The 14,926-nt window shown below is 49.7% G+C and overlaps 1 protein-coding gene across 1 annotated transcript in view; it reads left to right on the plus strand.

Moving 5' to 3' along the window:
• The first annotated feature begins 4,825 nt into the window (after positions 1-4,825).
• PRPF6 (pre-mRNA processing factor 6) overlaps positions 4,826-14,926 on the plus strand; it is a 28,034-nt gene continuing 17,933 nt past the window's right edge. The window contains 9 exon segments of the mRNA XM_037402425.1: positions 4,826-5,005; positions 5,926-6,094; positions 6,858-6,976; positions 8,730-8,808; positions 9,748-9,924; positions 10,748-10,903; positions 11,592-11,686; positions 12,416-12,572; positions 12,786-12,948. Of these exon segments, the coding sequence (XP_037258322.1) occupies positions 4,935-5,005; positions 5,926-6,094; positions 6,858-6,976; positions 8,730-8,808; positions 9,748-9,924; positions 10,748-10,903; positions 11,592-11,686; positions 12,416-12,572; positions 12,786-12,948 (1,186 nt within the window). The 5' untranslated portion in view covers positions 4,826-4,934.

The following is a 14,926-nucleotide window of genomic DNA, read 5'->3' on the forward strand; positions in this document are numbered from 1 at the left end:
CTGTTTAAGCATCCCGAGTCTGGGGAACAGGAGGGGGCAAAGTGACACCAGGTTTTAGGGAGGAGCTGAGGATGGAGCGCAGAGCAGACAGTGATGGGAAATAACAGAACTGGGAAACAACTGCGAGCCCTGGGGTTTCGAGAGATGCTTAGCAGGCCTTCACCTTCATCATCACCATCATCTTCACCTTCACTTCCACTTTCATCATCATCTTCACCTTAGCCTTCACCTTTACATTCACTCCTTACCCTGCCCATGGTCGGACCTTGCAATGCCTTGGGCATCAGCAAGGAGCAGAAATCCCACAGACCCAAGCCTGTTGCTCTGGGGCAGTGCAGACCAGGGGCAGCAGGGGCTCGGGCAGCCTTACTGATGGCTGATCCATTGGAGATGGACCTGGACCAGCAGGCTGGTGGGCAGGACCACGGGCATGCTGCCCTCAGCACAGGAGCCCTCTGCACCCGCTTCATCCAGCTGCCCAGACGTGCATCCCAGTGCCATCACCAGGCACTCTGGGAAATGTTGGTCTGTCTCCATGAGCTTTTGACTTTAGACTTCCCCTGATTAAAAGGCGATGTTAACGAGTGCTGTTTGGGTAGCATCATTAGCATGCTGCTGGCAAGCAGCACATGCCCTTGAGCTTTCTCCCATGTGGGGATTATTCCCAGCAATCCTCCAGGTGACACCAGCTCCGCTCTCTGGATTGCCAAGGGTGAGAGCTCCATGCTGAAGACCCTTTAGCAACCTCCGCTAATTGTCTCTGAGATCTAAGACAGCTTCGGGGGAGATGTTCAAAGGTACCTCGCCCCCTCCCAGCTGTGGTGAAGCTCCCTGCTGCGCATTGGTGCTCAGCTTGGGGTGCAGAGGGGAGCAGATGCTGCAGACGTGTCCTCGGGGTGCCTCTGCACTGTTGCATGAGACTAATTAAAATTTCAGGAAGTATATTTACCTAATGCAGAGTTGATTTCGTTAAGTAGGACATCCTGTCTTCAGAGGATTTCACGGCACGGGGTGATAATCAAGTGACAACAGGCTCCAAAAGTGTTAATTTATAGCTGAGCCGACAGGGATTAAAAAGGAGCCCCTGTTTTAGTCTGTTCTTGCACTTCCGCATCTGGAATCCAAGTAGTCATCCCATTTGGAAATGCAAAGCAGCAGCACCTCTGCCCAGCAAGCACCGGGCCAGCTGCAGGTGCAAATGTGCCAGGGGCTGCTGAGGCCAAATTTGGTCTCTTTTACCTTCCAGGGCTCCACCAAGGAGCTTGCACTGCTCTGGCTACCCCTGGGATGCCCTGTCCCCATGCACGGCACTGGCCTCGGCACCAGCATGCAGGCAGGTGATGCTGGCATGGGGCTGGGTTTCTGCTCCGGGCCTGCAGACAGGAGTTTTGCAGGCAGGAGTTTTGCAGGCAGGAATTTTGCAGACAGGCACTGGGAAATAATGCTTGGGAATGAGCCCTGCCATTGGTCCTGCCCTGCGGATGCATTCTTGCTGTACTATGTGATATTTAAAAACATGAATTTCCAGCCTCTGGAGAACCCTGGGGTTTGTTTTCCTGTTGTCCTGGGAGAAGCCGCTGCCGCCTCCGCTCTCCCCGGGGACACAGAAGTGGCTTTGTGCAAGCGAGGGGGCCACGGTGACCCCTCCGCAGCAGCCCCAGCCACGGGCTGGGCAGCTCCACACTTGGCTTTGGCTGGATCCTGAGCCGCCTGGCCCTCAGTACCATCTGCAGTAAATCAGCTCATCCCTGCAGCCCCATCTAAGTGATTATTTTTCACTTTCAAGCCTTTGTGAGCAATTACGTGTCGACGTGCCCCGCATCCCCTGCCCACCTTCGCAGTTCTTAGCGAGGCGTGTGGAAACTGCTCGGCACATCCCAAACCCGCAGCAGGGGGATACGGTGCATCCAGGGGAGAGGAGCCACCATCAGCGGCTGCTGTTGGCGGCTCCGTTCCTCCAGGGTTGTATTCCCCTTCCACAAAAATGCTGTTGTGGGAGATGAGATGTGCTGTGCTGACATGCGGACCTGGCAGCGGGTCTGTGTGGGTGGTGCATCATATTTGCACATTTAACAGGTGCCGCTACCCCTTTGCCCCTTTGGATTTTGTTGCACCAGGGAGGAAACCTCTCCTCCCTGCTCCCCGCCTCGTTTCACGGTGGGTTTGCACATGGCAGATGCCCCGCTCCTTCCCACCGCCACACCGTGGGGACCAGCCACCTCTTGCTCGATGCCCACAGTCGCTTTGTTGTGTCCAAGCAGGAGCTCAGGGCTTTCTCTCCCACCTTGCTTCCCACACCACCACCCCCCAGCTGCATTAATCAGGATAACTGCTGATTAATAATCCCGCGGGGCTTCTGGCCAAGTCTCTGCAGCAGCCTGGTGCCAGGGCTTGGGTAGCAAAGGGAAACTCCAGAAGAAACCCATGGGGGTGTCCAAAGAGCAAGAGCTGGGCTGGTGAGGATGCTTGAGGACCAGATCCTGAACTGCTCAGCCCTGCCACACTCCACCACCATGAGAAGATCAAACCAGAGCTCCCAGTGCCTCTGGTGCACAGGCTGAGCAGGATGTGCAGCTGCTGCCGGGCTGCTGGCTCTCCCCTGCACTCTCCAGTACATAACAAATCCCGGGTCCATGCACACAGATGATTAAAAATCATTTATGATTGATTTTACTCAACCTATAAATTATTCTGAGTTTTCTCCTTGGTTGGAGCATGTGTGTGCTGCGAACACCATCCAGCCGTGGAAGAGGGGAAACCTTCCTGCATATGGAAAATCTGGATTTGTGCCGGCCTTGTGTGAGGAGAGAAGATTTACAGCCCCACCGCCAGCCAGGGCTGGGGTCACCCTGCCACCAGCTCCCACCTCAGCACTGCTCCTCAGGGACCAGCCCCCAGCACGAAATTCCCGCAGCTCCCACAGGCTCAGCAGTGTGGGCGCTTCCCTGCTCTCCCCATCCCTTCCACCGCTTCCCTGCCGGGCTCCGGGGCTTCCTGGGGGCTGTGCCAGGCAGGATGGCTCCCCTTCCTCCTGGCAGGGACCGGGATTTACCCAACACCCAGTGAAGACCTGCTGTGTGTCACCCGGCCCTCCATGACACGGGATGTGCTGGATCATGGATGCAGCATAAAAATGGCCCTTGGTAGATAGAGGAGGCCGGGCTGGCTGGGGTAGTGGTGGCTTTCATTAGCCTCACCATAAAAGCCACAAGATGTGGTGGGAGCTGATGGGTCCTTCTCCCGGGGCCAAATCCTGCCCCAGCAGGAAAGTGGTCCCCGGCTGCATGGCTGCACGAAGGGCTTTGCAAGACGGCAGTGCCGGCATCTCCTGCAACAGGAGCGTTCGCAGGGCCACTGCTCCGGGGGTCCCGCAGCCCTCCCTGGCACTCGGGATGCTCCCAGCGGCTTTGCCCTCACTCCAGCATGCCTGGCCGGGAGAGCTGGGATGCTGCAGGCCCACCCCCACCCCCCGCCACCCTAACTGTTTGGCAAAGGTGATTTTTTTTTTTCTCCAGCAAAACCCAAAAATAGATTGATGGGAAGCGGCTGGGCTTCCATTAGCATGCAAAATGAGGCGATTTGTCTTCTCTGCAGCTGGTTCCTGCTGGGAAAGCTGGCAGGGGCTGGCAGCGCTGGGTGCTGGGGAGGGGTGCTGGGATGGGGACAGCCCCCAGGCCAGCTCCTTTGCACCCCTCCTGCCACCCTTGTGGTCTGTGACCCCCAGCCCCTCCCGAGGGACGAGGGGTCTCCGTTACAGCGGAGCACGGATCCCAGGGCCACCTGGAGACATATGAGCAGCAGCTGATTAATCCTAACACTCCCGGGGTGGGTGGGCGAGAGAAACCTGCCCGGTGCTGCTGGTGGGGAAACTGAGGCAGGAGCTGCTGGGACACCCCTGGGGGGCCAGCGCCCTGCACCCTGAGGGGCCGGAGCTGTGCCCCCACCCCACGGGGGATGCTGCAGCCCCTCGGCGTGGCTGTCCTGCCTGCTGCCATGTGGCAAAGCTGGGGGGAGAGACCCCCGGGGCTGGGTGTCCCCTGGGTGCTGGGTGCCCACACAGGTTCTGGGGGGGGCTGTTGGCGGGAAATGAGGGAGGGGGTGGGGCAAGAGTGCTCACACATGTGTGTGTGCCCACATGTATGTAGGCTGCACCTGCGTGGGATGCTGGGGCTGGTGCCAGCAGCAGGCATGGGGGGCGAGGCGCGTGTCACCCGGGGAGGGATGCATGTGTGTGTGCAGGCGTGCAGTGTGGGTGGGTGTGCCATGTGCATGTGTAACGTGTTCACATGCAATGTTTGCATGTGTCTGGTGTGTAATGCATGCATATATGCATGCAATTTGCCCATGCAATACGTGCAGTGTGTGCATGTGGGTGTGTAACGCGATGTGTGCAAAGTGTGCATGTGTGCGTGCATGCAATGCATGCATGCAACGTGTCGATGCAATGAGTGCAGTGTGTGTGCAGTGTGAGCGTGCAATGTGTGCATGTGGCTGCGAGATGTGTCCATGTGATGCGTGCAATGTGTGTGTGCAATGCATGCAATGTGTGTGTGTGCAAGGTGTGGGTGTGCGATGCTTGCCATGTGCTCACAAATGCACACGGGCATGCGTGCAGATGCACGGGGTACGTGCACGCAAGCACGTGCCCACGAGCACGGAGGCACGCGGCGCGCACGCGGGGCACGGGAGCGTGCCCCCCGCGCGCGCTGCTCGTGCGTCCCGGCGGGCCTGCCCGCGCATCGCCCCCTCCTTCCCGCCTGGGCCCGCCGCGGCGCCAGGGGGCGCTCTACTCCCCGCGGGGCGGAAGTGCCGCGCTGTCCGCCACGGTAGCCCCGCCCCGCTGCATTGCCCTGCCCCCGCACCGTCGCCACCGCAGCTCCCTAGTTGCGTTCCGTCGCCCCGGCCCGGCCCGGCCTCGTCTCGCTGCCGCCGCCATGAACAAGAAGAAGAAGCCGTTCCTGGGCATGCCCGCGCCCCTGGGCTACGTGCCGGGGCTGGGCCGCGGGTGAGGCGCCGCTCGGCTCCCCCAGGCCTGCGCGGGCCCGGCCTCGGCCTTCCCCCGGGCCCCCGGCCTCGGCCTTCCCCCGGGCCCCCGGCCTCGGCCTTCCCCCGGGCCCCCGGCCTCGGCCTTCCCCCGGGCCGCCCGCCCCCCCCCGCGTCGGGCGCCGCCGCCTGCCTGGCCGGTGCGCATCACCCCCTCGGGGCAGGCCGCGGGCCCCGGTCGGGGGTTATCTCTGTGGGGCGGCTCCCGGCCGCTCTTTGGGTGGGCGGGTGCGTGTGTCAGTGCGCACCGGGCACGAGTTCCTGGGTGCTCGGGACGCCGCCGGCTGGGAAGGGCTGTGTGCCTCCTCATCTGGGAAGCGTGTGTGTACACGGGGCTCTCTGAAAGATCGTTAAATCTGGGGGCGTTTGTGCTGGAACGGCGAGAGGCAGGTTTTGGTGGTGGGTGGGCACCAGCAGTTGCCCTTTGCAGGGTGTGAGTTGTGTTTTTCCTGCACTGGGGCATTCATGCCCTTAGGTTGGGGTGGTCCTACCGGCCGGGCCCTGGGGAGTGTTGGGCACCCGACCGTGGGGTACTGACACGCCAGATCCCCAGCCTGCCGTGCCTTACAGCCTGCGGGGTCAGCTCCTTACCGTGACTGAGAGGCACCGCTTAGAAGAGAAGGCACATCTTGCTGTAAGATGGATGGTAGAGCAGTGAGCTGGGTGATTATAGTCTTTGTAGATAAAGTTCTTCCTAGAAAAAGAAAGGTTTTTTTCACCCAGGCTTTATGAATGTTAGGGATGGGATCTGGCTGATGCTTTTCTCACAGAAGATTGGGGATTTTTGTTGTCTGTTGTAAGTAAGAATTTTGACAGACCATCTGTGTAACAAACAGTGGGGTTGCTGTGTGCTAAATAGCTGCTACTGGTCTACCAACACAGAGCCACAGGTTTTACCACCCGCTCTGATATTGGCCCTGCACGTGATGCCAACGACCCCGTGGATGATCGCCATGCTCCACCAGGGAAGAGGACTGTTGGGGATCAAATGAAAAAGAATCAGACGGCTGATGATGACGATGAAGATTTGAACGACACCAATTATGATGAGGTGATGAGTTTTTCATCATCCTGGAGATGTTTTTCCTAAGTGGAAGAGGAGTTCTTAGCTCCCTGCTCTCTTGTTGTGAAACCCTCTATTAGCTGAGGTTTCAAGACCAGAATTTCCTATAGTTTGCTAGAAGCTCTTTGTTTTTACTTATTTTTATTGAGACCACGCTATACATTATGGCGTAGTGCTTGCAGATTTTTGTTGTGGGATTGGTCTGCTTATTGTGGTTTGATTATCTGTATGGATCCCTGAAAGTCTTGGGAAGACATCCATAAATTAAATATTAGTTTGAGTACTTTGGGGGATGTATTTTTTTTATTCTGCATAAATGAAATCTAAGCTCTTGTGCTTTGACATATATTTGTCTTTATGTGGTCTGCATAGTGTGTTTAAATCCCACTTTGGTTAGATAAATGTTGTGCTATGCTTTTTGTTTGCTTTCAGTAGTTTAAAAAAAGTGTTAATGGAAGAAAATGGTGTTTCTATACTGGGATCCCATTTGTTGCTTCATAGAAGTAATTTTGAAGTAGTTTTGCTTTTGAAATGGCGTGGGAGAATAAATACTAGGGGTGGTAGAAGAAAGCTGCTTGTATTTAGGGCTGTGTTAGTCTGATGCAGTGTTGTTAGAAATAGCCTGCTTGTGCATTTTCATTGTTCTGAGTGGCTGCTGGCTGTAGCGGGAACATAACTGGAGCTTTCAACTGAGGGTACTGCTCTTTTTTTTTCCCTTTTTTTTTTTTTTTCCCTTTCTCCAAATTCTTAGTTCAATGGGTATGCTGGGAGCCTGTTCTCAAGTGGTCCCTATGAAAAAGATGATGAGGAAGCAGATGCTATTTATGCAGCTTTGGATAAGAGGATGGATGAACGCAGAAAAGAAAGAAGGTAGGATCAATTACACCAGCATAGGGTGTTCTCTGGTTAGTTCATGTTTTAGTTTTCCTCTACCTCTTCCATTTTCCAGTTCAGATTTTGTCCTTGTCTACTGGGTGCATTTTCAGAAGGGTTCACAGTTTAATACCATACCTTTGATCCTGTGGCTCCAAGTTTTGAGGATGACGGGTATTTTGCACAATTTGATCTGAAAGTTGGTGTGATTTAATTGCTTTACTGTAGTTCATTAAGGTGATGTGGGGAGATGCTGAGTGGCTGGTTTTGACCCATCACATACTGCACAGCACACTGGAAATTTTCTAATGATTCCATACAATTGGAATTGTTAGGAGAGTCATGTAATGCAGGTGTCTTATAAACAGGTGTTAGCGAACTTGTTAAACTGCTTAACCTGGTCTACAGGTAAGAGGAGATTAAAGACTGAAGTTCACTTGGTTGGAGACATCTGTTTTTGCACTGTTGTGGTGGTTTGATGCTGGCTGGATGCCAGGTGCCCACCAAAGCTGCTCTGTCACTCTCCTCTTCAACTAGACAGGGGAGGCTCATGGGTCGAGGTAAGGACAGGGGGATCTCTCAGCAATTACTGTTATGGGCAAAACTGACTTGACTTAGGGAAATTAGTTTAATTTATCACCAGCCAAATCAGACTAGAATAATGAGAACTAAAAGCAAAACTTGAAAAAAAATAATTCTTCCCCTAACCCCTCACTTCTTCCCAGGCTCAACTTCATTCCTGAATTTTCTCTGCTTCCTCCCCTTGAATGGCACAAGGGAACAGGGAATGGGGGCTACGGTCAGTTCATCACATGTGATTTCTGCTGCTCCTTCCTCCTCACACTCTTCCCCTGCTCCAGTTTGGGGTCCCTCCCATGGGATATAGTTCTCCATGAACTTCTCCAAGATGAGTCCTTTCCACAGGCTGCAGTTCCTCATGAACTGTTCCAACTCTGTTACCTTCCATGGGTGCCATCCTTCAGGAACAGCCTGCTCCAGCCTGGGTCCCCTGCAGGGCCACAGATTCTGCCAGCAAACCTCCTCCAGCCTGGGCTTCTCTCTCCACAGAGCCACAGGTCCTGCCAGGAGCTGCTCCAACATGGGCTTCCTGTGGGCTCGCAGCCTCTGTCGGGCACCCCTTGCACCACCAGTGTGGGGGCCTCTGTGGGCTGCGGTGGGGGATCTGCTCTCCCATGGGCTCCATGGGCTGGGGGCCACAGCCTGCCTCGCCGTGGGCTTCATCATGGGCTGCCGGGGAATCTCTGCCCTGGAGCCCCTGCTGCCTCCTGCTGCCCTGCCCTGGGTGTCTGCAGAGTTCTCTCACATACTCTCACTCCTCTCTCCAGCTGCAGTTGTTGCACAGACATTTCCCCCCCTCCCCCCTTCTTAAATACGTTGTCACGGAGGCCCTGCTGCTGTCGCTGATGAGCTTGGCCTTGGCCAATGGCGGGTCTGTCTGGGAGCCTGTCCGTCACACACAGGGGAAGCTTCTAGCAGCTTCTCACAGAAGCCACCCCTGTAGCCCTCCCCTCTACCAAACCCTTGCCATGCAAACCCACTAGAACTCTATAATGCTGTCTTATTTGGTAAGACATCTCTGTCATAATGTTGATAACCTAGGCTTGGAACAAATGCTTTTTTTCATATGCCTTAGCTCTGATCAGACATATTTTTCTGTAATATCAACACTTTGTTTTAAAGACTTGCCGAGTGTTACTTTGAGCATAACCTCAGTACTCCTTTTCCTAAGGGAACAACGAGAAAAAGAGGAAATAGAAAAATACCGTATGGAACGACCCAAAATTCAGCAGCAGTTCTCGGACTTGAAAGTAAGGAAAAAATGTCTGAAATGTGACTCTAGCTTTGTGACATATTAGAGGTGGATGTATATTCTGCATTCCTTTGCTCAGATTTTGTGTGTTAGCAAAGAAGTACTTTGTTATTCTCCAAAGTAGAATTACTTTCTGTTGGAAAAAGAAGTAAATGGATATGAAGCTGGCAGCTAGTGGTGCAGAACCTCTTCTTGGTTTGAAGCTTTCTGAAGTACTACAGTACAATAATTTCCAGTCTGTTACAGCTGCACAGTTACAGACAGTATAACTGGTATTGTTGATTTAAAGTAAGTGATACAGCAGCTTTTTAATCTGCAGTAAGTGATAAAGCAATATTTCCTCTACTGATGGCGGCATTCAGAGCGGCACTTGGTTGGTGGAAGTGGGTGTTTAGAAGCTACTTTGTAGGGATGTGGGAGAGCACAGGGATTCTGCCTGTTGAGCACTTTTCTTGTGGATACACAAGGTAGTGAAATTCATGCAAATTTTGATACTAGGCTTTTGTTTTGTGCTTTATTGTGATTTCACATCAGTTCTTGAGAAGGTGCTACGCTTCAGTCTTTGAGGGACTGATAACTTGTTGGCATTGGAGTCGTAGCTGAGCAGGATCTTTGGACCCTAAATCTGCTTTTGAATAAAATGTATTGTCTAGTGATTAGTAATAAACCACTCAGTGCTGCAGGCACTGAGATTAATCTGAATATTTGCAGCACTGAACTTAATAACAAAATTGATTTGGAATCTCAGTCTGGACTAAAACCCAATTCTAATTAAATGTGTCTAATTCTTTTGTGCATTGGATTAGAAAAAAATGTATGACCTTTGATCTTTAAGTGTTTACTTGATCTTTAAATCTTTCAAGGGGGAAGGAATTAGAGCAATTAAGAAGAAAAAAATTTCTACAGCAAATAACGATGACAACTTCTGTTTGAATAGCGGAAGCTAGCAGAGGTCACAGAAGAAGAGTGGCTGAGTATTCCAGAAGTTGGTGATGCCAGGAACAAGCGTCAGAGGAACCCCCGTTATGAGAAGCTGACTCCTGTACCCGACAGCTTTTTTGCAAAGCATTTACAGTCAGGGGAGAATCACACTTCTGTGGACCCACGCCAGACAGTGAGTACAAAAGCAAAGCCGATGGAGATGTGATCCGTACTTTATGGTTAGAGATGGAGGGTAAACAGTGCAGTCATAAGTGGGATTTGGAAAAAGAGATACTTGGCTGAAAAACTTGGTGTCGTTCACGTGTCTGTCAAAGGAATGACTGGATGTTAAAGTCCTGTGCTGCTGGAGTCTTTCAATGCACACCCATTGCCAGAGAAAACTTGAGGATAGGCAGGCAGAGCCTGGTTCTCGTGTTAGAAATGGAAGAATGTGTTTCTTTTCCTTTTTTCTGGCTGTAGAATGGTGATAATGAGTGTTGGTGAGTGCAACCAACATCAGTTTCTGTTATAACAACATTTTGCAAAAACAGAAGAGAAAATAAAGTTGTTTTACCTAATTGTTGGTTCAACCCTGGAGCAGTTGCATTAAAAATAATTTGCCTTACACTCAACTGAAAATTCAGTAATTTATCTTGTTGCTACATGACTTGAGGCTGCTATAGTCATAGAGTTATAGGAGAAACTGAGTGGCCCTGAAGTGGGCACCAGACATCCATGGGACTTGTTTGTAGATACTCTTGTTTAAATGTGGTAGGTTTAGGTGCTTGTGCTCAAGTTTTTGACTTACTAACTTGAGTAATTACCCCCAGGTTTGCAAAACCTGTATGAGTAATGTGTTGTGATTCAGGGAAGCCACTGTTTCAGAAGCATCTAGGGGGGTTTTAGCATCTCTGTCCTGTAGCCACGAGAGAAGAGCAGGTCAGCCAACAGCCTGAATTATTTCTGAGCTCTCAGAAGAGGTTTTAGGAATGTGTTTCTCTTGCTCTTGTTTTTAGCAATTTGGTGGATTGAATACTCCATATCCAGGGGGCTTGAATACTCCATACCCAGGAGGAATGACACCAGGCTTAATGACACCTGGGACGGGTGAATTGGATATGAGGAAGATTGGCCAAGCCAGGAACACCTTGATGGATATGAGGCTAAGCCAGGTAAGGATGTGGGAAGACAGGGTCTGTCACAGGTATAACTGGGGTTGGTCGTGTGCTGCTGTTTAAAACCTGGGTTTAGAAAATCTTTAGTTCTCTTGGCTGCTAGAAGAAACAGCTCAGCTGTGAAATAACTTTGTACTCCTCCCCAAATCTTATGCCCTTTGCACTAATAGAATTTCCGGAGAAATCAGTGTGTCCCTGGAAGTCTTGGTCATTACGGGAGAACAGACTGCCATGTTATACCAGAGGTGGACTTCAGGCAAACAGCACTGGTAGTTTTACCAGAGAAAGCACCTCTTCTATCCTGTGTAGAGATGCAGGACAAAATGCTGAAAAATACTACTCTTAAATTGTTGTTGACTTCTGTTTCATTGATTTTTCTCATCTAAATCTGGTTTCAGCTAAAAAGATGGGCTTTAGCTGGCAAGGCTGCAAGACCTTTTGGTGACTGAAAGCCAAGCTGATTGTTCTCTGGGTTTTCAGTGGTACTGAATTATTAATATCATGTATTTTAGAAGCAGAAAAAAGCTAATAAGCAAGGCTTTGTTTCCTCCTTCCTTGGTTTTGATAACAGATGGATGTCTAGGTTTCTTGTACAGCTGCAGTGTCTTTTCCAGTCTTCAGTGCACACAGGCAGACTGTGGGGCTGGGGATGGTAATTTCAGTAGGGCTGACTTGTCTTTCCCAGGTGTCCGACTCTGTGAGTGGCCAGACTGTAGTGGACCCGAAAGGATACTTGACAGACTTGAATTCGATGATTCCCACACATGGAGGAGATATCAAGTAAGTTTAAGAAGGATTAACTGATTTATCCTCTTAGTAATGGCTGTGATCCTGCATATAAATGGAAATCTGTCTGAGCGGGTGGCTTTCAGCTAGCATTTAATTTGTAAGAGATGCAAGGTGAATTTTTCAGGATGAATCCTTTTAACATGAGTTCTGGTATAGTCTCTGCACGGATCTATTTAGCATCTGACCTGAATGCATCAGCTGTGGGGATTGTTTCTGTTCTATCCTTGCACTAACATGCCAGAGTGATGGCAGTGTGTGACTGTCTGCCAGCCAGGAGGTAACCTGCTTAATTGTACCTGTGTACTGCTAATTTAGGCTTGATTGATGACCTTTGGAAAGCTCTTTAACCTGAAGTTTGGCACCTGTTTCATAAAGAATTGCCATTTAAGGCAAAGTGATAGGTGCAAATGTTGGTGCTCATGCTTGACTTAAATCAGTGCTTGTGCTTATCAGCTTCCACCTGCAAGCGCCCAGCTATAATTTCTAAGAATCTTACTTCAGTACTTTGGTGGTTTTTTGCCATCATCTCGCTGTGTTAGGGTATGTTTGTAAGCTTTTTTTGGTAGTATGTGATTTGCGTCACCAGTGTGGAAGTATTGGAAGTCGCAGTTACTGTGCATCTGAGTGCGGCTGTGAGGAACTGCCTATAAAACAATGATTCAGGAGAACTGTTTGCTAGCATGCTGAAAAATTTCCTGCTTGTCTTGTCTTCTCCTTTAGTGATATCAAGAAAGCTCGTTTGCTCCTGAAATCTGTACGAGAGACCAATCCTCATCATCCGCCAGCCTGGATAGCATCAGCCCGACTGGAGGAGGTCACTGGCAAACTGCAAGTGGCTCGAAATCTCATCATGAAAGGAACGGAGATGTGCCCCAAGGTCAGAATTGCTTTGCTTCCCTGCTGATCCTTGCAGGATGGCAGGAAAAGGTGGTGGTTACGAGCAGCGTCATCTCTCTGTTAAGCCTTTATCAGGCTATATCTGATACAGCTTCACTGCCTGCAGTCTTAAAAGAACACATATTTAGCTAGAAGCTCCGATTTTAAATTCTTGTTTTGATGTAAAGGAAGATTTTTTTCTTTTTTCTAACAGAGTGAAGATGTTTGGTTAGAAGCTGCTCGGCTTCAGCCTGGGGATACAGCCAAGGCTGTTGTGGCCCAAGCTGTCCGCCACCTTCCACAATCTGTCCGAATCTATATAAGAGCAGCAGAGCTGGAGACAGATATCCGTGCAAAGAAACGTGTCCTTAGGAAAGGTGAGAGTTTCTGCAGGGTCAGGGAGCAAGTCTGAGTCTCCCTCTATATTGCTTTGTTCAAGATATGTCCATAAGTTTAAGTGGTTGGCTTTTTTTTTGCTTCCTTGGTGAAAATACGGTTGTAATAATGTGTGCCTTAATGATGGAACTTGCTGCTGTTGAGTCAAAGGCTAGAGCTGTTGAAGTGTTTTAAAACATCCTTTGGCAGAAAGCTGCTGTTACCGAGTCATTGCAAAATGACCTTTCACTTACCAAAACCAATTCCAACTCGATCGAAGTTAGATAGGTAGATGAAAGCAATTAAAAAATTATGCTCTAAGGAGAGAAGGGTGTTTTAACTGTCAGCTTGTGATACATTTTGGCAAAGATACTGGACTTTGAGTTCCAGCTTGTCTGTAACCCGTTAGAGAGCACAGTGATGCCTGATGGAGGAGCTTTAGAGACCTTGGGGTTCTCATATCATTGAGCCTGGTGGGCATTGGGGTTTGCTTTAGTGTAGCGAGTTCTGTGTTCTTAACAAACAGCTATTTTCTGTGTTGCTCATCTAAATCCTTGCACCCTCTGTTGTGTTGGACTTGGAGATTTTCCTCTTTTGTGGAATTACTGTCTTTTTCCAAACGATCTCTTACAGCAGTTTGTTGTGTTGTTCTGAACCCAGTTCTTCCTCACTTGTTTATAGTATTAATTCTTTTATTACTTGAATTTACTGTGCCTGTATCGGTAGAGATTAGATGTTTCATGACTTTTGAATTCTACCAATTATGTGTCCTGACTTTAAGCTAGACAGTGAAAAGGGTCTGGATTTAATATGTTTACTAAATCATTGTGAAGCAGTCTACAGTATTGAATGGCTTGGCTTCAAAGGAAGTCAATTGCCTTCTGCCTCTTACTATTGCGTGTAAAATTGCACATCTCTGGTGAAATGACCTCTTACTGCATATGGATGAAAGGCACTTAAAAAGGTTCCTGGGTTTGAAGCTGTAGAAGTTCAGACATTAACTATTCAGTAGTTGTTTTAATGTGTATTGGCTAAGCAGTGCAGCATGATGTGAAGTGTGGCTCCTGTGACACTGTTTGTCCTTCTCAAGAACAATAATAGATGCTGAACAGAAAAACATTTTCACATGAGCAGAAATAGATTTCTGAGTCCAGCTCAGGCAGGAGAGCATCTTGTGTGAAAGCGGTGACTTATACATTAAGTACCGAGTTTTGCTTTAAACATGGTGTTTGTGAAGAGAAGAACATCTTGCTTCAGTTTTTAGAGCCACCTACCTCTGATACAAAGCTGTTAGTGGAATGGAACGTGATTTATGGTTTTCTTTGCAATTTCTGCCTGTTAATAGCTTCACTGTGCTCCTCTGCTATGTGGGGAACATTAGTAATGCTGTGCTTGAAGCTGTTTGTACATCCAGTCTTAAGATAAGTGGCAGTTTAACCCATTATTTCTCCTAAATTAAAAAAGACTGACTGTCAAGTAATGTCACTGAAGTGTGGTCTTTCAGAATGTCTCTCATCTCTTGGCTGTGTGCATTCCTAACGTCCTGCAGAACCTGTGGAGTTTTGAAAACCTCTCTGACTGGAGAGCCAGTAAGCTGTGTTTAAAATACATCTTGAGGTGTAAAAACGGAATGCTTTATCTATGAAAACAGGGTCTGCCCTGCTGAGTGACACTTTCAGCTCTTGCAGGCTGATGCTGTTCACTTAAATTCTTCAGAAAGATCTGCTGCTGCAGACTCCAGGGGAAACGGTTAATGCCTGAATCCTCAGTGCACACTGTAAATGTGTGTGTTTCTGTAGAACTGGGATGTGCTCTGAAGTTGAGGCTCAGCGGTGTGCCTCTGCCTTTGAAAGGATCAGCTGTGCCTAGCAGCCTAGCTAAGTTTCTGAATAGATTTAGATCCCTCTTCCCACCCGTTTCTGTGGTCCTGCAATTATGCTTGCTTTATTGGCAAAGGATGTGCTCAGTCCTCTCTCAGTA

This window comes from Falco rusticolus, chromosome 10 (assembly GCF_015220075.1).
Source record: "Falco rusticolus isolate bFalRus1 chromosome 10, bFalRus1.pri, whole genome shotgun sequence".
NCBI lineage: Eukaryota > Metazoa > Chordata > Aves > Falconiformes > Falconidae > Falco > Falco rusticolus.